This window comes from Psammomys obesus, unplaced genomic scaffold (assembly GCF_907164565.1).
Source record: "Psammomys obesus unplaced genomic scaffold, mPsaObe1.curated_primary_1811, whole genome shotgun sequence".
Lineage (NCBI taxonomy): Eukaryota > Metazoa > Chordata > Mammalia > Rodentia > Muridae > Psammomys > Psammomys obesus.
The window spans coordinates 13610266-13631389 of record NW_026585580.1 but is presented as its reverse complement, the minus strand read 5'-3'; the positions used below and the strand labels follow the sequence as shown (position 1 = coordinate 13631389).

Below are 21124 nucleotides of genomic sequence, written 5' to 3'. Positions count from 1 at the left end.
CCCCCCCCCCCCCCCCCCCCCCCTGCGCTGGCCTCCCTTCTGCCCTTTCTTTTTGGCTTTTTGAAAACAGCACTTCTCTGTGTATCCCTGGCTGTCCTGGAACTCCCTCTGTAAACCGGGCTGGCCTCGGACTCGCAGAGATTCACCTGCCTCTGCCTCTTGAGTGCTGGAATTAAAGTTGTGTGCCACTGATGCTGCTTTGTGTGTGTGTGGGTTTGTTTTTGTTTTTGTTTTTTTTTTTTTTTAGTTCTTTAACTCTTCTTTGGCTTGAAAGTACTGAAGCATTTTTAATGCGGGCTCTGTAACCCAGGCACTTGGGAGGGATGTGAAGGCAGTAGGATTTGGAATTCAGGGTCATCCCCAGCTACATATCAAGTTAGAGGCCAACATAGGTTATGACAAGAGCTTGTTTTGAAAGAGAAAGAAGGAATTTGATAACTTAAGAACCAGCATGCCTGTTCTGCTTTTCAGAAAGTGAAAGCATTTGCCACACACACCTGTTGGTTACAGTTTTTATATTGTAATGTGGATCATGAGCAAGCTTTAGGTTGAATGCTCCAGGAGCTAATGGATGGTTGCTGATAGACTCAGGCCTAGAACTTGCTGGAATGCTTGGATTCTAAGGATGCTGCCCAGCATTGCTCTTTCAGTTGCTGTCTTTGGGACTGTTTATCTTTATAAGCAACACATAAGGACTACTATGTGTCCAGAATGCTAGTGGAACTTATAAAATGAAAGCATCCTCAAGCAGAAGAGTACTTCAGTGAGGTTCTTACCTGTTTCTCTGGACAACTCTTTCCTCTAGTATCACTTATTAGGTCAAGTGTGGGGTCAGATTGGCAATGTTGCTCTCTTATGGCTTTCATCCTGTTCCCATCTCCAGTGGTGCTTTGCTTCTCAAGGACATGTGCTTTCTCTGTCAAATATCGCAAGGTGGGGCAGGTGAGCTGGGCAGCAGTTAAGAGTATTACTGTTCTGGTAGGGACCTGAGTTCTGTTCTCCGCACCCACAACAGACACCTTACAACCCTGTAACTCTACTTCCAGGAGAGCCAGTACTCTCTGGCCTACTTGGGCACCTGTACACATGTGGTGAATATAAATTCACGCAGCCTCAGCGTGATCCCTTTATTCCTTTGGGCTGGAGAGGCCCTAAGGTTCGGAGTCTGCTCTGTTGCTGTTGGCTTGGGTATATTATGGGGCCTTCTGGGTTCTCTTTCTCCTACTATTTCTCTTAAGAACCTGCCCCAGTGCCTTCCAGCTGTTTTCCTTCCTCTCAGATACCAGAAGCCACCATTGTAGGAGTTTCTTTCGCTTTCCCTGTCTCTCTATGTTACTATAAAGCCCCTTCAAGTGCTGGTGTGCACTAGCCATGTGCTCCTGAACTTCGTTAATCACAGTGAATCTTGCCACACACCTGTTGTTTTTATTGATCTCTTAGTGAATGAGGCCTGTGTTTATCTCATCTTTAGTGCCTCCTGTGTTCCAGGCTTTGTGTTAGGCACCAAGCTTTCTGCACTTGAAGAGCTGACATTTAGTCCCTGAAGTCAGCCTAAGTGTGGACCTCTCAGGTTGGTTGGGTGGATTTCTCTGGTGTCAGTTTTAGGCACATTCCCTTCAGACTGACACAGTTCCTTCCAAAGATTTGCCCATAAAAAAACCAAAACAAAACAAAACTTTTTTTTTGGTGGGAGAGGGGTTTGAGATGGGGGGTCTCTACATAGCCCTGGCTGTTCTGGAGGTCACTATATGGGCCAGGCTGGCCTCAAACTCAGAGACCCATCTGCCTCTGCCTCCTAAGTGCTGGGATTAAAGGCTTGTGCCACATCTGACTTAGAAAAACCTGAACTTGCCTTGGTTCTTGCAGTAATGTGGTTTTGAGTCTTTAGAGAATGAACCCTTCTCTAAAGTCAATAGGAAATAGCACAATACTGTAGAGTATTAAAAACACTGTAAGGCACAGTGGCATGCACTTAAAATCCCAGTACTTACAAGATGGAAGCAGGGCTGGGAACCATGGCATACTCCTGTGATCCCAGCTCTCAGGGAGGCAGAGGCAGGAGGATCTCTGTGAGTTCAGGCCAGCCTGGTCTACAAAGTGAGTTCAGGCCAGCCAAGGCTGCACACAGAAACCTGTCTCAAAAAACAAACACAAAACAAAACAAATGTATGTATGTATGTATGTATGTATGTATGTATGTATGTATGTATGTATATATGTATGCAGTAAATTCCCCAGCTTCAAGCAGCCTGGATTACAGAATAAGACCTCAAAAACATACAAACCTACTAAGGGAACAGAGCAAGGTTTCTAAACTTTGCTGCTTAGTTCCCTACCATCTTAAAGGTAAAACTTTTATCCCCAACATGGAAAACCTAAAACCTACAGAAAATGGGAACCAAATTATACAAGCAAAAGACCAATAAGATTAAAAAAAAAAAAAAAAAAAAAAAAAAAGCCCAAATAAAGCCACTTGGAACAAACAAACAAAAATCTGCAAAAACACTATTGAGACTTTGTTGTGCTGGCCATTTACTGCTGGACATAGGGCCTGCCCTAAGGTGGTTAATATGCCAGTAGGCTCGAAGCGCCATTTTTCCTTTGCAAGTGGTTGTCAGTTGTAGGTAGCTTCTTGGTTAGGGATGGGAGCCTGTGTCTACTTCCCCCTCTCAGTGCTGTGCAGGCCACGTGTGTCCTGCCACTGCCTCTGAGTTCATGTGTGTGTCAGTCCTGTTGTGTGTGGAGGACGCTGTTTCCCTGGAGTCAGACATTACCTCTGGCTCTTTCTGCCCCAAGGAGAGGATTTGATGGGGACTGAATGCTTTATTTGTACATGAAATGGCAGTGTTTCGTTTGTTTGTAGAGAAGTTGGCAGTGCTTGAACCTAACATGCTTCTAAAATATGCTTTTCTGTTTCTATAATTTATTTTGTTTCAATTGTTTTTCAGTCTATGCATTTTATAAAGTAGGCTCTTAACATAAGTGAGGTCAATAAAAAAAGAGATTCTGATTGGCTCACTCATCTTTTTTTTTTTTTTTTCAAGACAGGGTTTCTCTTTGTAGTAGTCTTGGCTGTACTGGAACTTGCTCTGTAGATCAGGCTGGCCTCAAACTCAGAGATCCACCTGCCTCTGCCTCCTGGGCGCTGGGACTAAAGGCGTGTGCCACAGGTGTTTTTCTGTTTGTTTTTGTTTTTTAAAGAAGAGATTTCATCATGTTGCCTAGGCTAGTTTTAAGCTCTAATTCTGATTTCACCCCAGCGTCCTGAGTAGCTAAGATTACAGGCTGAGTGACATTTCTTTTTGTGGCACTGGCGATGGAATGGGCACGGAGCTGTGCTACGGACGGGTTTTACCGCTGAGCCACAATTCTAGACAGAAGATGCTGTGTATCCTCTGCGTATCTCTGCAGTGGGGGTGGGGCCGTGAGTAAGGAAGTTCTGTTGGCAGGTTTCTGGCTTGAGGTCAGTCAGTAACTGGAGATGTTTTCTGCAGTGGTCTGGATCATGTCTGAGAATGTCAATTTGCTTGGAGAGGCTGCTGATGGGAGGGTTCATGCTGCTTCCTAGGAACTTGGATTCCCTACTTTGTAGATGGGAGCAGATGGCCTGAGAAACTACTGCACCCTTTGCAGATTGCAGATCCAGTCTTTGAGTTTTTATTTTGGAAACCGTAAGCTGGGTGCTTCTGAGAGTAGATTTCAGTGTCTTCCAGCCTTCAGGCTACAGGTCCTCAGCTGAGGTGTGACAGCACCTCTGAAACTACAGGGAGGACTTCTGCTTTGCCGCTTTCAGTCTCTAGTAGCATCAGACCTCTAGATACGCCTTTGCTTGTGGTATGTATTGTTCTAGGGTATACCTCTCTCTTCACAGGTTCTCTCTCTGGGTCTGTCCACATTTCTCCCTTTCTTAACACTAGTGATACTGGATTACTGTCCTGATGACCAAAATGTTACCGCCTTGGAAAGATCGTCTCCAAGTCCGTTCGCATTCTGAGACAGAGGGGTTATGACTGCAACCCTTCCCCCCTCTTTGCGATAGTATGATTCAGCCTACAGCACTACTTGTCATTTGTATTTCATCTGTCTTAGCTTTGTTTACCCTCAGACTTTATGAAGTTGTGTGCAGCCTTCTGTGTGATCTCACCCTTCAGGAAGGGAAGTGGTACCATGTAGGAAAGATTGTAGCCAGCTTTAACTGCCTGGCTTTCCTTGTCCCAGGTACTCAGCACTGCCTTTTTGGCCATCTTGGTATTGGTGCTGTTTGTTTCAGAAGCATTTTGTTTCTGTGGCTTTACTGTTATTTTGTGTTAAGTATTGATGTTGTTTTGTGCTTCCTTGTGAAAGTTTAATGTTGCCTTCTCTCCTTTTTCCCCTTGTAGGGCTTTGTTACAACATGGGCCTTCTGATTGCACTGGCTTCACTGTGCCTGTTTTCCTTAGCAGAGGCCAATTCAAAAGCCATTACAACCTCTCTTACCACAAAATGGTTTTCTGCTCCGCTGCTGCTGGAAGCCAGGTAAGGAAGGAGAAGTTTTCTTCTGTGTAAAGGAATGCTGTATACTTAGGGTCTGGCAGTAAATGAATGCTCAGTAGGAAGCTTACGTGTTCCTTTGCCGGTGTTAAATGTCCCCTTCAGTGCCCACTGTGCTCTGCACATGGAAGGGCGAGATGCAGACTCTGTCTGCTACCCAGGACTGATTCATAGGCAGGGTTAGGGACATTACTCCTAAGAACAAGGCCCTAGGAGAGGAGAAGCGTGGAGGAAGGAGCTGAAGAAACCACCAGCTGTTACTTGTTTTAAAGATGCTCCTGCTCTCCTTTGTAATCTCCCAGATCTTGATGCTTTCTTAAGTTTGGAGGCTATTATTATTACTGACTTTTGTAGTAAGTCAGATCTTATCAAATTGTATCAACATATATACACATTTAAAAGTTTTTTTTTTTTTTTTTTAAACCACACAGTATTCCCTTGTATAACTACATTGGTCCTCAACACTATATAAATAATGTAATCCCCGTATTTAAGAGGTTGAGGCAGGAGGATCAGGAGGTCAGGGTCATCCTTTGATACACAGAGAATTCAAAATCAGCCTGGGATACAGGAGACAGTGCTAAAAAAAATTAAAGCTGGGAATGGTGACATATCTGTAACAGCAGCTGCCTAAGGGAAATTTAATACCAGCCTGGATAAGTTATATAGATACGGTCTGAAAACGTCAACATCATCATCGTCACCGTCACGCGGCATCAATAGCAGTAAAAGATTGGGAAGGTAGCTTAATAGCGGGAAGCCCTAGGTTCCCTCCTCACTGCTGCCCCCACCTCCTCCTCCAGAAATAGTTATAGCCAGGCATGATGGCGTACACCTGAAAATTCAGCACATGGAGGGGCTAAGGTAGGAAGACTGTGTGTCTGAGGCCAGACCGGACCACATGATGGTCCTTTGTCACAAACAAACAGGCTATAGTTTAATTATGTAAAACAGTTAAGTCTTAAATTGATAAAACATGTATCAAGTGATTTAAAAAATATCTTGGGTTTTTGTTTTGTTTTAAACACAGGGTATCATGTATTCCATCATTACTATGTAGTCAGTGGTGACCTTGAATTCTGATCTTGCCTCCATCTAGTCAGTGTTGGGATTATAGCTGTGGGCCATCATGCTGGTTTAGGTGACATTAGCGACAGTGAACCCAGCATTTCATGCATGTGCACCCAACATTTGAGCTGCACCTCCAACCCCTAGAAGGACTTTATGGCACATGTCCATGAAGTTGAGAAAGCATGTCTAAAACTGTCAGCTCTAATTCCTCAGTTGTTTTTCCAGTTTCCTTGATAACGGTTGAGGATATAGGCTATGATGTTTGCTTCATCAACTTCCTCATCAGAAACATCTTCCCACTTAATGGTATCTCTGGCAGTTTACTATTTTGAGCTGCTACTTTTATGCCCCTTCTCCAGTCGGTGTTTGCAAACAGGCTGTCAAGATACTGGGCCTTCTGGGCAACTCCGAAAGGAGCTTTGTGTACTTGAAGTCACTCTGCAGTTACATCTAAGTTAGTTGAGGCCACCATTCTTCCTCCTGCTCTGATGAATTTCAAGAGTGTCGCTGTGCATGAGAATGAAGAGTTCTGTGTACCAGGGCATGTGGCTGCGACAGAACTTGTTTTTCCTTCCATCTAGCCCAAAGGGACTAAAAACATTCCTGTGTATATTTTTAGATTGTGCCTGATTATTATGAAGGGATTTTAGCTCTGTGATTGCCCATGAAGTGGTATGTACATTTAATTGAAGTAAAACTCCTGAGTGTTTTGAGGAGCTATAGTTACTATCAGAAATATGTAAATAAACATTATTAAAATTGAGAGTAGCATTTATTGTCAGATATAATGGCCAGAGGATATAGAATGATAGAGTTATAAATCAAATCTACTTGAATTTATATTGACTATTTGTCTAAGAAAACAAGATTTACAGATTCTGGAGGAAAGTCAGGTTGTAGGAACACACACACATTCTCTCTCTCTCTCTCTCTCTCTCTCACTCACTCACTGGGCGTGTGAGACAGGAGTTTTGCTCTGTAGAGACCAGGGTAACCTCAAACTTGTGATCCTCTTGCCTTTGTCTCCAAATAACAATTTTGGCGATTATAGGCACGAGCCACCAAGCCCAGCTAGCTCCCTTTTTATTTTTTCCATAGATGAAAAAGTTTAGCAAGTTCCTAGCAGCTTCCTTCTTTGGAAAGCGGGTGTAGTCGAGGGTGGCGTGAATGCACTCACCTTCGTGAGGGTGCCACGCGCACCGAGAGGACAGATGCCTGAACTGTCCCTTACTCGTCCCCTGTGTGAGACTTACCCTGTCTCCATAATAAAATGCAAACAAAATACACTGACCATGTTTGCACTATCTGGTATACGTTTAGGTGGTTTTAGGGCTGCTTTTTTTTTTTTTTTTTCTCTTTCTAGTGTTCTGTACACGAAGAACTTTGTATTATGGTATTTTGAAGGTATTTGTCAATAAAGAAATGGTCTATGTTCTTCTGTGCACATCACTCATGTTATCAGTGATTGGGGCTGGATGTGGCTCTGTAGTAGGTGCTTCCCTAGGTTGCTGGAGGCCCTAAGTCCACACCCAGCACTAGAGAGTGGAAAATCAGTGTCCTCCTCTTCTTCCCCTACTGAAATGTTTATAGCAAATCCACAGATACTTTTACTCACTGGCATAGGAATACAAAGCTAAAGAAGTAGAACAAAGGAAAAAGCAAAGTTAATTATACTACATAAAAGACAGCATTTATGGGATAATGTGTTCTATTATTCTCTTCTGGATCATTTCAATGGGTTTAGTAGTTTTCTTAAAACTATTGTAATCTTGGATCGTTGACATTGGATAAAAACTATGTTTTAAGAAAATTGTTTATGATTGTATGAAAAGTATTTAGCCCGAGTGAGTCCTTGTTTTGTCCAACACTGATGACTATGTCATCTTTCCTTTAGTTCATGAATTGGAGTTCATTTACATATCATGACTTCTTAGGACCTGTTTTCTTAGAGTGTAAGCTATTCTAAGGTCAGTCTAGTGTTTGTATCAGTTACTACACAGCCTAGAAAAATAAGACTCTTGGAGGCACTAAAGAATCTATTAATAATAATGGCTAATTTTAAAACCTATTTTTAGAGGAGCTGTGCATTAGCAGGAACTGTTTCTCTTTTCCCATATTTCTGTGTGTAGCTGTGGAGTACGGGGAGAGTTGTATGCCCCAGTGCTGACGAGTAATGGGCAAGTCTTCCTTTGGCTAGGTAAGCCGAGATCCAGCTCTGTAGTTTGCTTTAGGACAGTGAGGCGTCACCACGCATTGAGACTGGCCTCAGAGCTACAGCCACCAGTTTACAGCACTCATTCATTCAGCCGTGAAGTGCATTTTATTTCAGGAACTTTCGACTCTTGAATGAAGGGACGTTTAGAAAGACCAGTATTTTAGGATAATGCCTAAAAGCTAAAGGGGATGATAAGTTTTTAGATTTGATTTTGTTAGATGTGTACTAATTTTAAGCTAAAATTTGGTGATTTGAAATTTTGGTTTTTTTAGATGTTAAAAACTTACTATGCTGCCTTTATTCTTCAGGAAATTGTTCTAGGGTTCTGGTTTCTGTGGCAGAGCCTGAAGCTAACATGTTTGCTCTTCCTAAGCTCTTCCAGAAAGGCTGTGCGCAGATCTATAACTAGGATGGCATGCTTTCACTGCTGACTTTAACTGTTCTGGGTTTCATAAGTCATCTCTACGTTAGGGTTTCCCTATTAGAACATTTTTATGGTTTCAAATTTATAAAGAAATAGCTACTGAGTGAACAAGTTATTAAGCTGTTAATAATAGCTAAGGAAATAATGAAGCTTGCTTTTATTAAGAAAATGGACATTATACATAAAGATATATTATATATATATAATTAAAAGCCAAACTACAGACATCTGGGAATATAAATCCCCTTTTATTCTCCTTAGTAATAGAGTTTGTGTTGGAAGATTTTATTGTCTCATTGCTGATATCTCCCACTTTTCTCCCAGTGAGTTCTTAGCAGAAGACAGTCAAGAGAAATTTTGGAGTTTTGTAGAAGCCAGTCAAAATATTGGATCATCAGATCATCACGGTAAAATTGAAGCAAATGTTTGTTTGACTTTGTGGTCTGGGAAAATGTTAGAAAACAATGGTCTCCTTTGTATAATATATGCAGTATGGCAGTTAATGGAAAACTTTTTCTTTAATGACTAGAGTTGTCACAGGAGGAAGACTGATCTTAGCCTAGTGCATGGGGAAACCATGTTGTGCCACTGAGCTACTCCCAGGCCCCACAGACTCAGAGCAGTGCATTACTTATTTTTCTTTTGAAGAGATGAGGCCTTGCTTTGTGATCAGGCCTACTGCTTTGCACAGTCCTACTGCTTCAACCTTTTGAGTAACTGGGGCTATTGGCAGACACCACTGTGTGTAGCCACAAATCATTTTGTGTGGATGTGTGTGCAGTTTGTAACTGTAACGGCAAGTGATGCCTTTCTTCCCATTGCTTCAGTTCTGTTGTGCTCTTTTGCTAATGTGCTTTGGGACTATTTAATGGAAGTACATTTTATTTTAGATCATTTAATATTAACTTTATCTGTTCGATTCTCTCTTCCTTTTGTTATAAACTAATTACACAACTGAGCTGTCCGTATTAAGTGTGCTATCATTAAGTTAATGTCACCTAGCATATTTTTCATTGTGCCTGCTGGCCACTTAATACTTGAGTGTCAAGATGTCAAATTAAGATGTATCTTATATCACTCAGTTTAGTTTTGTTCTGCTTTCTTGAGCATTTTCTAATACAAGATGTAGTATAGGCTGTAGATATTGCTACTTAAAGATGCTAAGAGAGGATTTCTTTGTGCACTACCCAGGGCCATTCTGGTCAGGGATGGGCCACATACATGAGAGTGGTGCCATAAGATGCTACCCAGTGACCTGTCATGATGCTCACAAATAGAACTGTGTAAGTGTACTGTATTGACTTACACAGTGACAAAGTCACCCAGTAGCATATTGCTCTGGATCTTTCCTCAGTGACAAATGACTGTCATTAAAATCTCGAGCACTATGCCGACAATTGTCACTTCTTACTGGAGCAGAAATGGTTTGGAACTGACTTTTGTTAAGCTAAATGGAATGGGTTACTTTTAAATTTTTGTTAAAATATCATTTTAATAACCATCTGAATCTCATGACAAATACATACAGGTTTTGGGCAAACATCTGGAAGATTTAGTCATGTAAGTTAGAGTGAGCTAGACTTGTTTCTAGCAGATTATTTCACAGAGCTGGAGACATGGCTCAGCGGTTAAGAGTGTGCCTGCTTTTCAGATGACCTGAGTTTAATTCCCAGTTCCCATGTCCAACAGCTCTCAACTGCCTGTGACTCCAGGTCATAAGAGCTCTGATGCCTCTGGCTCTGAGGGCAGTCATGTATATGTACCAACACACAGACAAACACATAAGTAAACATAATAAATAAGTCAAAAACTATTTTACTTCTATGATTTCATGAAATATATTTATCAATATGGGTTTTTAAAAATAAAAGCTCAAAGTATTAACATTTAAAATGAAATTTCAAGATAAATGACATATTCTTGACTAATGTTACAGGGATATAAATTCATAAAATTATCTTTCATTATTCATAGTTATGCTATCCAAAGATTGACATTATTATTTTTTGTGTACATACTGAGGTATTTCTTTCTGGTGTCCTTTTCCATGTAAGATGATGCTTTTAAGAGTGTAAATACAGGGACCAGGCAGATAGCTAGTGGGTAAAACCTGTACTGTGAAGCAGGAGGACCAGCATTCAGATCCCAGAACCATGTAAAAACCAGAGCTGACAGCCACTTGTCACTTTAGCATGCAGGAGGCAGAGAAAAGGGACCCCTGGATCCCTGGTAAACTAGCTGCCACTGGCAAGCTCCGGTTCTCTGAGAGAGCTTGCCTCAACATGTAAGCGGAGAGAGACTGAGGAGGACACTTGGTATAAATTTTGGGCCTGCATACACATGTAGACATGTTCATGTCCCCTTAAAGCAAGTGTGTCCACACGCATACATGAATACACACCACACTCACACCAAGTTAGTATTTTTCTAATTGAAGATTTTAGTTTTTTAATTGTTCCTATAGCTCATACTGCAGTCAAAGCTAGATAAAAAGTTAGGTACGCCTCATCTCTGTTTATTGTATTTCTTGCTTGGCTTTTAAAGCCATCTGAAACTTTTTTATTCTCATAATTTTGTTTTGCTTTTTCATTTTTTTGGTTGTTGTTTCTACTCTACACACACACACGCACACACACACACGCGCGCACGCACACACATGTACGCATGCACACACCCACACACACACACACGCACACACATGTATGCATGCACACACCCCTCATCTTTATTTCACAGTTGTTTGGCAAACATGACTGTGGTATGTAACAAGCTCTGTACCTTTCCTTTTCATTTGTCGGAGGATTTATTCGTAATAGCACTCGGATGTCTTTTTCTTCTAAATAACTTTGCCTAGCTTTTTTATTTGAATGCTTATCGAATTTTACGATGCTCTCAGCTTCTTTTAATATTCTATTGCACTGCTCAGTGCTCTACACTTATGTCTTACACATCTCAGTGTTAAACTCCCTAGAGTTGGTTATTTGAGAAGAGAGTACCATCGGGTTCTGAGAGTACAAAGATAAACGTTCTTGCCTCTGTCTCTGGGTGTCCAGAGTCAGTACCACGTGCCTTAGTAAATGACGTAGACAAAGATCCAAGCAGCGATGGGAGCAGCCTTTGAAGCACAGCATAGAGATGAAGTCTGCTTTCCTGAGAGACTTCACAGCCGGGTTCTTCCAGGAGTAACTCATCTCAGTGGTAGGGAAGTCCAGGCAAGCAGTGTAGTTTAGGGAATGAGAGACGAGTCTGTCTGTTCTGGACCTTAGTCACCTGACAGAGGTTGACTGTGGTGTCCTGGATGGAGTGCTGGGAACAGGTCATCTTCCGACTCGAGTGCTTGCTCTGTGCTTGCTGACTGTCTAACGTTTCCTCTGCAGCCATGCAGTTCTTCTGGTCAATGTGCTTGTTTGACAGATACGGACCGTTCCTATTATGACGCCATATTGGACGCTGCATTTCAGTTCCTGTCACCTCTGCAGCAAAATTTGTTGAAATTTTGTCTCTCTCTTCGTTCCTACTCAGCCACAATTCAAGCCTTCCAGCAGGTAATAAGACACCGTTGTATCTAGAGGACAGCCTTTTTAGGGCTGTGATATGGTGATTTAGTTGATTTTAGTTCTCCTGGGTTTGACTTACAGTTACCACTTTCTTTGTCTGGCGTTTTTTGGGATTAATAATTTGTTTTTAAATAATGAGTAGAACTGATGTTTTTAAGTCACTAAGGTCTTTAAATCGTATATGTTTCCTTCCCTCCCTTGTTTTGGGGATGGAACCCAGGGCCTTGGGCATACTAGGCAGATTAACAAATCCAAATACTGAGACACATCTCACCCCAGCATTGGGGCTGGACTTGGATATCAACAATTTTAAAGAATGATGGATACTTATTTTCATATGAGAAATGAAAAGACTATTGTCATAGGAAAAGTGTCAGCCAGGGACTGTGAGGTAGTTTGTTATCCTCTTGCCCCAACCACTCAAGCAGCTGGGATTCCAGGTCTGGCGAATAGGTTGCAGTTAGAAAAACTTTTTTTTTTTTTTTTTTTAAATGTGTGCCTGTTTATGTTGTAATGTACATCTGTGTGCAGGTGGCTCTGGGCCCCCTAGTAGGACAGGCAGTTGTGAGGCGGCCACCTGATATGGGTGCTGGGAACCAATCCCAGGTCCTCTGTAAGAGCAGTGAGCTCTTTTAACCAGTGAGCCATCTTTCCAGCCCACAGATTGCATTTTTCGTCTTTACTCTGCCTTTTTATTTATGGCATGGCTTCATTGACTGTAGCAATACACTTTACTTTATTAGCTCCTGGAGAGGCGAGGCTGTTAAAGATTAAATCAATTCAAGTTAAACACAGATTGTTCCTTCAGTTGTGCTAGCCATATTTCATCTGTCCTGAAGCCTCATGTGGTGTGCGGTTACAGATTTGGGCAGTGCTGATGGAGATGATTTCTGTGCCTGAAGTAGTCTCCTATGTGGAGCTAGTATATACAGGTGCTACTCTGGTTCTTTTTATTTCTTTTAATAATTAGTTAGTGTAGTATGGGTTTTGAAATAGAGACTTTTTTTTTTTCTCATGTGTTTGAGTGGGGGTATGCGTACGTGTATATGTGTCTCTGAAGTAGATGCCAGGTGTCTTCCTTAATCACCTCACCTTCTGTATGGACGTAGAGTGTCTTCCTTGTCTTGGAGCTGGTGTCTTTGGCTAGTCTGACTGGCTAGCTTGTTCTGGGGCTCTCCTGTCTCCACCTCTCCCCCGCTAGCTTACAGGTGCATCGCCGTGCTTAACATGGCTTTTTAGGTCGGTTCTGGGAATTGCAGCTCTGGCCCTGATGCTTTACCCACTGGGACATTTACTCAGCCCTATAGAAAGTTATATCCTTTTTGATGTGTGATTAATTTTCCTTACCTTTTAGAAATTAGCACAGCTCCCTCTTCTGTTGGATTTCTGTAGTGCTAAGAAAATATATTAGTATGTTACTGAGATTTCCTGCTTGTTCTGTGGTGGCTCTCTTAACCTCAGAGCCCTCTCCCAGATCCATTCTCCTGCACTTTTTTGTGGATTTTTTTCTTCCATTATCTCTGCCCTACCAAAGTTTTCTTTTACTTTCAGGAGACTTTCTTTAACATGGGGCCTATCCTAGAAGGGAGTCTTGGCTCGTGATTTACTTATGTAAGAGTACCTGAGGCAAGCATGCTGCCTCAGGGCCTCTGAACTCCCCGTGGGCGTGGGCTACTGCCTGATCTAGAGTAGACAGAAGCCGCTGACCTACTGTACTTGCCAGTTAGACCTATTGCCTGTTCTTTGGCTTGGCTCTTTTCAGGGTTCTTATTTCTTTGTCCTGTGTCAGCCTTGAGCTTCAATATTCTTCCCTCTGCCCACCATTTCTGGCTTGTTTCTTTAAATTCTATATCTATTATTCTTAGTTAAATTAGGACTTTCTATTAATTTCCATATTATCTTTAGTTAGGACAGCATGGTTCTAACTTAGCACTTATTTTTGACATTTATTTTATGTGTATGAGTGTTTTGCTCACATATATGTACCATGTGCATGACAGGTTCCTGTAGAGGTCAGAGAAGGGTGTCAGGTTTTCCGGAACTGAATCTGTGTGTGGTTATGAACTGTCGTGTGGGTGCTGAGAATTGAACCTGGGTGTTCCTCAAGAGCAAGTGTTGTTTACCTCTGAACCATTTCTCAAACTCCAGTTTGATACATTTATAGTGTATGTTAGTTTGTTTGTTTTTTGTTTTTTTTTTTTAACCTGCATTCCCCTTTTTATCTTCTTTTTCCATGTGGAACACTTGTCAACATCTCTCTGCTACTTACATGTCTTTTTGAGTGTGGCCCACTGAGTTTACTTAGAGTTTCTGCACAGAGTGTATATAGGAAGTTATTTCTGGGGCAGAGAAACACAGTAGCTACATCATTAAAGAAAATGTCACCTGCTCTGCCAGCAACCTTTCACTGCCAGTAGGAATGGGAGTGAGGCCTATGGCTCTTCCTTTGTCCATGAAGAAGCTTGAAGGACCTAATCTTGTACAGATAACCACAGCTGCAGTGAGTTCGAGTGAAGCTGCTGTGTGTCCAGAAAAAAAGACTTTTTTTCCTGCACTTCTCCCCATCCTTCAGCTTTTACATTCTTTCTACCCCTCTTCTGTAGTATTCTTTGGTCCTTGAGGAGGTGGGAATAGCTATCGCATTTAGCTTTGGACAGTTAGAGATTTTTGTGGCAATTGCTACTCAGTGCAATTAGGAGCATCTCCAGTGAAGGCCTGGAGATACCTCTAATCTGTGGGTATAAACATGAATGAGTGTTTAGAAAGCAGTCTGATGACACAAAGCAGTAGTAGCTGGAGGTTGCCTCCTAGGATCCCCCACCCCAGCGTGCTGTTGTTCACAGCTCAAGACACAAGTTGCTTAGCCTGTGGAGTGGGCCTCAGACCGCGTCATTCAGAAGGTGGGTGGTTGCTCCTGTGACATCCATGCCACTAGTAGGCACATCTTACCTCAGGTGGTCATTGTAGCCCAAAAATTTACATCTGAGTAAGACTGTTGGTAACTTTTCTCTCTCATCAGCCTGCATAGTATGTTCCAGCAGTATGAAGGCTAGCTTGAAGGGAGAAAGATTCAAGGTTAGCTTTGTTTCTGTGTGTCCTGTGATCAAAATATGTGGTACTTTTAGAAATAGGATTTTTTAAAAACTAATTTTAAATTGTGTGTGTGTGTGTGTGTGTGTGTGTGTGTGTGTGTGTAGGTGTGAACACATGAGGATAGGTTTCTGCTTGGCCAGAGTTGTCAGGTCCCCCCAGGAGCTGGAGTTGCAGGTAGTTGTAAGTTATTTGATGTAGGTACTAGGTATTGAACTTGGGTCCTCTGCAAGAGTAGTATGTCTTAACCACTGAGCCATCTTTTTAGCCCCAGCAATAAAATGTTAGCATCAAGATTTGGTGGGGCCAAGAGCAGTGGCAGTAGCCTATATTGTTGTAGGGAAGGGCTCTTACGCCTCTCTGATCAACGGTTCATAGGGAGGTAGCCTACACTCAGCACTGGAATTTTTGTTTAATAACCCAGGACTTCTGGTAGAGTTCTAGGAAGTAGGTGGTCAGACAGGGAGGTCCCTCAAGTTCATCATCTGTCATCTTAGATGAATTGCTGAGCTTCATGAAAGAATCTGTCTCAGAAAATTAACTTGAACAGTAATCTTCAAGTTAACATCTGACCTCAACTTGCAAGAGTACATATACGTGTGTACATACACTCATACACAGACACACAAAGTCTCTGCCATTTTGAGCCAAGGGTTCTTTGAAGGTACAATGTCTCTTTCGGTAAGTCTGAGGTAAATATAGTGATTCAACCTTCTCATGGAATTAGACACTAGTGCTGACCTCCTGGAGTGACATGGGGGGAACTGAGGAACAGTTCTGGCTTGGAGTATTCTTACCACCTTGGCCCTCAGTGGATGTTCAGCAGATGGTAGATTTGCTTGTATTGATGGTGGATTATCAGTCATATGTTCATTAAAACCTAGAAGATCTGTCTTATCTTTGAGTAGAGTATCTGTTTGTCTTCCCTCCCAGATAGCTGGTGATGAGCCTCCACCGGAAGGCTGTACATCGTTTTTTTCAGTGCATGGAAAGCAGACTTGTGATCTTGATACTCTGGAGACTCTTGTACTGTCTGCACCCGACAGGTGGGTTGTGTTTCTTCGAAATGTGTGTGTCCTGTGCCTTTTTTCTCTGTTATATGTGCTCTCTGAGTTGAGTTGAGTTTTATTTTGTTTTCTTCTTCGTTTGTTTGTTTCAGATATTCTCATTTTGCAGTCCTGGCTGGTCTAAAACTATGTAGACCAGACTGGCCTCAAAACTCACAAATATTGACTTGCCTTTCCTCCGGGTTGCTGGGCTTAAAGGCATATGTCTCCATGCTTGGCTGATTTCTGTCTGTCTGTGTCTGTTGAGAACAGGTATTGATTTGCAGCCCAGGCTGGTCTTGAGCTCACAGTCTTCCTGCCTAGGTCTCCAGGTGCTAGGGTTATGAACATGTGGTATACCATGCCTCGCCCCTCTGATTTTCTTACCTTACCGTCTGTAGGCATGCTGGAGTGTGCCTAGTAGCTAGAGACTGCCCAGGGGTGAACACCGTCCCATTTTTTAAGGTAGTTTTGGAAAATGGGGCAAATAACATTGCTTTCTATTGTTTTAAAGTTAGAAGTATTTGATATTCCTGTGTATTGGGCAATGATTTCTTTCTGAGAGATTTTATAGACTTTGTTGTTAGCTTATCAAGGAATACTGTCTGTACAAAGAGCCAGTACCTGAAGTAGCGGAGATTAATGATAATGATTTTTTAGGATATTATCACTAATAACAGACAATATTTAAAAGCTAATTGATTTGAATAGTGAATGCACAGTTTTCTTTGTGTGAAGAGCCTGAGGTCTCCTTAAAGTGAGCGGTTGCCATAGGTACATATTTGGCTGGCTGGTTGGAGCAGCAGCCTCTCTGTGCCTGCTCTAAGTCCATGTGACGATCACTCACTCTACCAGAAATGTTAATGGTTGTGTACGTCTGTGTAGTGACATTGTCAGACCAGTGCTGTCCTCTGCCCAGCAGGTGGCGTTAGTGCCTCCTACTCAGGATGACAGCAATGAATTCTTTATAGTCCAGGCATTCACAGAGTATTGGTGGTCGACTGAGAATGGTCATAGGTGAGAGAGCTGCTTGGGTGAAACATATTTGGAGACTTTGTAGTTCTTTTGAAACTTTGTTTAGTTTGTTAGAGCAGTAGTTCAGTCCTATGCAAAGAATGATGTCTCTTTTTCTGAGAGGTTGGAACTACTTTTAATAGCCTATTATGTATTGTTAGGTTTTTTTAATGGCTTTTGTACAAGTAGTTAGGTCTATTTCTGTTGAGAGGCATCTCTCCACTTAGTGCATGTAGGTGTACTTCAGTATTTTTAAGACCTGCATATTGTCCTAGGTAAAAATGTCTACTGCTGGTTTTTAAAGTTGTTTCCAATTTTGGAACATTCCCATTATAAAGATCATCTTTTTTTTTTTTATATGTGGCTGCCTTCTGTTGAATGGTTATTAGACTAGGGATTGGTGGGTGTGTTAGTTACTTTTTGTTGCTATGATTGAATACCATGATGAGAGACAACTTAATGGAGCATTTATGTTGGTGTACGATTTCTGTCCTACTTTGCTTCTTATTGCTGTGGTAAATGATAAACACTATAACCAAAAGCAGTTTTGGAAAGGAAGGGTTTATTTGGCCAATAGTCTTTTTCGAATGCTTTATTTGGCCAATAGTCTTTTATCGGGGAAAGCAAGGAAGGAACTTGGAAGCAGAAACTGGAGTAGAAACCTTGGAGTCACACTGCTTTCTAGCTTGTTCAGCCTGCCTTTCTGTATAACCAGACCATCTATCTAAGGGTGGCACTGCCCATTGTGGCCTAGGTCCTCTCCAGTCAGTCATTAATTAAGAATATGCTCTACAGACTTGGTACAGGCCAGTCTTTCTGACAGGGGCATTTTCTCAATTGAGATTTTCTTTTCCATAAAACTCTAGCTTATGTCATATTGACAAAATCTAAGTAGCAGCTCGGTGTGGTGGTGCACATCTGTGACCCCAGCACTCAGGGCGACAGAGGCAGGCAGATCTCTGTGAGTTTGAGGCTAGCCAAGGCTACACAGAGAAACCCTGTCTAGAAATGAAACAAAACGAAACAACTACACAGCACAGTTTCAGGAGGTTAGATGTCCATCATGGCAGAACAGGCATGACGGCAGGAATAAAAAGCTGAGACATCAGATCTCATCCACACACAGGGAGCAGAACAAGAACTGGAGGATGTCAACACTGTAAACTCTAAAGGCCTGTCTGTCCCCAGTTGTGGCCTTCTGCCATGTCCCAAAGTTCTGTAACCTCCCTCCAGGTGTTAACAGTGCTACCAACTGGGGACCAAGTACAAGTACATGAGCCTGTAGGGGACCCATTCAAACCGCACAGTAGATCATGTGTTAACAACTTGTAATGTCTTGATGCCAGTCTAAGGTGTGTGGTGGTTTTGACTTTTTGCTTGTATTTTGAGAAGCTTAAAAAAATTAAGGGTCAGTGGTGGTGCACACCTTTAATCTCAGCACTCAGGAGGCAGAGGCAGGCAGACCTCATGAGATTGAGGTTAGCTGAATACAGAGAATCGCTGAATACAGAGAAACTCGGTATCGGAAAAGCAAAACAAAAAACAAAACAAAACCCAAAAACAAACAAGCAAACAAAAAAACCCAAAACCAAGAAAAGAAAGAAAGAAAGAAAGAAAAAAAAAGCTGAAAAGATAAATTCATTCTAGTAATAGTCACAAACACAGCAGAGAAGGCAGACGTGCTGTAGCTTACAAGTTACTCCAGAGTTTATCTGCCGTCTTACTGTTTCCACTTAACATTTTCAAGTGGAACCATAGTCACGCTTCACATGGTGGAAAATACCCTGTAGATTTAGTGCTGTGAGATTTGGAATGCATGCTGGCATCCCTCCCCTTCTGTGTTTAGGAATTGATAATGTTGACTCTAACTCAGTATTTTGTAATTGATATTTGTGTAATATAGGTTTTTTTTTATTGTCATGAATGAGTAAAATTCATACTTCACAGTATTCTAAGTGCAAACTGTCTAAGACTTAGATACTTAAAATATTTACTAAGTTTTTAAAGTTGTTGTCAAAAATGTCCTGTTTTTTGTTTTAAAATGTTTAATTAAAAATTTTAAGTTTTCAATATTTATTTCCAGACCTAAACCTTTATTGTTCAAAGGAGATCACAGATATCCCTCATCAAATCCTGAAAGTCCAGTGGTCATTTTTTACTCTGAGATTGGCCATGAAGAATTTTTTAATATTCACCACCTACTTACATCAAAAAGTAACGAAGGCAAAATTAATTATGTATTCAGACATTATATATCTGTAAGTATTGACTTATTTTACAATTTTTTTTAAGGTAATTTGTTTAAAGTGATCTTAGAACATGAACTGATTCTTTCCCTCTTTAAAAATAATTCAACTTGAACTCTTATTTTTTCTTTTGGGGAAATCCAATACTTTTATCAGCTCTCTCTTTTTGTACTCTATCACTTATCTCTTTCCCTCTCACCCTCCCTTCATCCAACACCTTCTAATTCTTTGTGAGACAGGGTCCCACTATGTAGCCCTAGCTAGCCTAGAACTCACTATGTAGATGAGCCTGGCCTCAGACTTACAGCGATCCACCTGTCTCTGCCACCCAAGTGCTGGGATCACAGGTGTGTGTTACCACATGTGACAGTTTTTAAGTAATTAATTTTTTCACTCTCTCTTTTTTAAGAGTATGTATGTAGAGTGTGTGTACGTGTGTGCATGTGTGTTCATGTGTGTGTGTGTGAACATCACGTGGAGGTCTGAGGTAGGTATGGAGTAACTACTCTACTGCTCAGCTCTCATTTTCCTCTATTCATTGAGGCAGAGTCTCTCAGTTGGACTGATGAGCTAGTCTCACTAGCCAGCTTGCTCAGGGCTTTCCCTGTTTCTGCCTCTTGTGGGTTAGAATTACAGGCAAGTTGCCACCCCAGTCTGGGTGCCAGGGATCTGAACTTTGGTCTCATGCGTGGGTGGCAAGGGCCTTCCCTACTAAGCCTCTCCTCAGTCCTCATCAAATCTCTTACTTGCACATAGGCAGTGCCTTGCTTGTCTTTTTGAAGTCATGGCAAACAATCATACTTAAAAAGTGGTATTAATGTTTGGATTTTATTTCAAAATGAACTGTGTAGAGCTGAGTATGGTGGCTGATGCCAGTAATCCCAGCATACACTTGGAACGCTGAAGCAGAAGTGTTCCCGAGAATTCAAGGCCAGCCTGAGTGTCTTTATATTGTCAGGATCTAGTTCTGGAGTCCTTTGTGCTTGAGAGACCCTTCTGGCTCTTTTTTTTTATGCTCATCTATGTGATCATAAATCAGAGGCCTGCTTAACGATGGCTTTGCTTGGAAGCAGTGAGGGAATCCTTTGTCTTGACCCTTCTCTGTGTAAATTGGACACTGGTTAGAGTTCACTGGATGGGGTCTCCATGGTGTCCCTCAACAAGGAATGGGAAGTTCTAACAGTTATAGACCATTTTGAGAGCTGTTCCATAGTCTCCTGGGAGCTAGTCTGTCTGGTGATATAGCATAGCCTTCAAGTATAGTCGTTAAATACCGAGAAGATTAGCTGTACCCTTTTAACTACTGAATAGTGTTTCAAAAACCAGACATGACTAAAGAGATGTTGATGAGACATTGTTTTTAATGTACTTATTGAACTTTGACATTATTCTTTTCATTATCTTTTTATTTGGTTGAGGGGAGGGTTTCTAAAGAGGTAGGATAAAGCAGAATTAAATATAAAATTAAACTTGTATCATTGAGCATTTAAAATATGAAAGTCTTTAAAGTATACTTGTCATAGTTCAGTAAATGATAGTAAGTCTGTGCAAGGAGAATGAAAATTTCAAGTGTAAATTGGGGCAAATAGACGGATGTATTTATCAGTCCTATGTACTTTTGTCCTTTCGTGGTTTTGAGACCAGTGTCAGTGTAGTCCAGGCTGGTCTAGAACATCTGACTCTTCTTCCTCTCCCCACAAATGTTAGAATTAAAGGTGCGTGTTACCTCACCTGGTCAAAATCCAGTTTTTGACTACTCTCCTGCCTCTGTCTTCTGGGCCCTGTTGTAGGTATTAAGCATTAAGATGTCTGAAGGGCCAGGGTCAGTTAGCCTGCCAATGAGTGATAGAAATGAGGTAGCTTGACAAGGCCCACAGTCCCAGGACTTCCTTGTTCCCCTTCGCTTCATATTGTGAAGACGTAGCTCCTAC

The 21124-nt window shown here is 41.6% G+C and overlaps 1 protein-coding gene across 2 annotated transcripts in view; it reads left to right on the top strand.

The window, feature by feature from the left end:
* Uggt1 (UDP-glucose glycoprotein glucosyltransferase 1) overlaps nt 1-21124 on the top strand; it is a 109621-nt gene that overhangs the window by 1728 nt on the left and 86769 nt on the right. For both annotated transcript variants that reach the window (XM_055606691.1, XM_055606682.1), the window contains exons 2-6: nt 4380-4515; nt 8565-8647; nt 11655-11785; nt 15821-15933; nt 19031-19205. In XM_055606691.1, coding sequence (XP_055462666.1) covers nt 4380-4515; nt 8565-8647; nt 11655-11785; nt 15821-15933; nt 19031-19205 — 638 coding nt within the window. The remainder of the gene's footprint in view (nt 1-4379; nt 4516-8564; nt 8648-11654; nt 11786-15820; nt 15934-19030; nt 19206-21124) is intronic.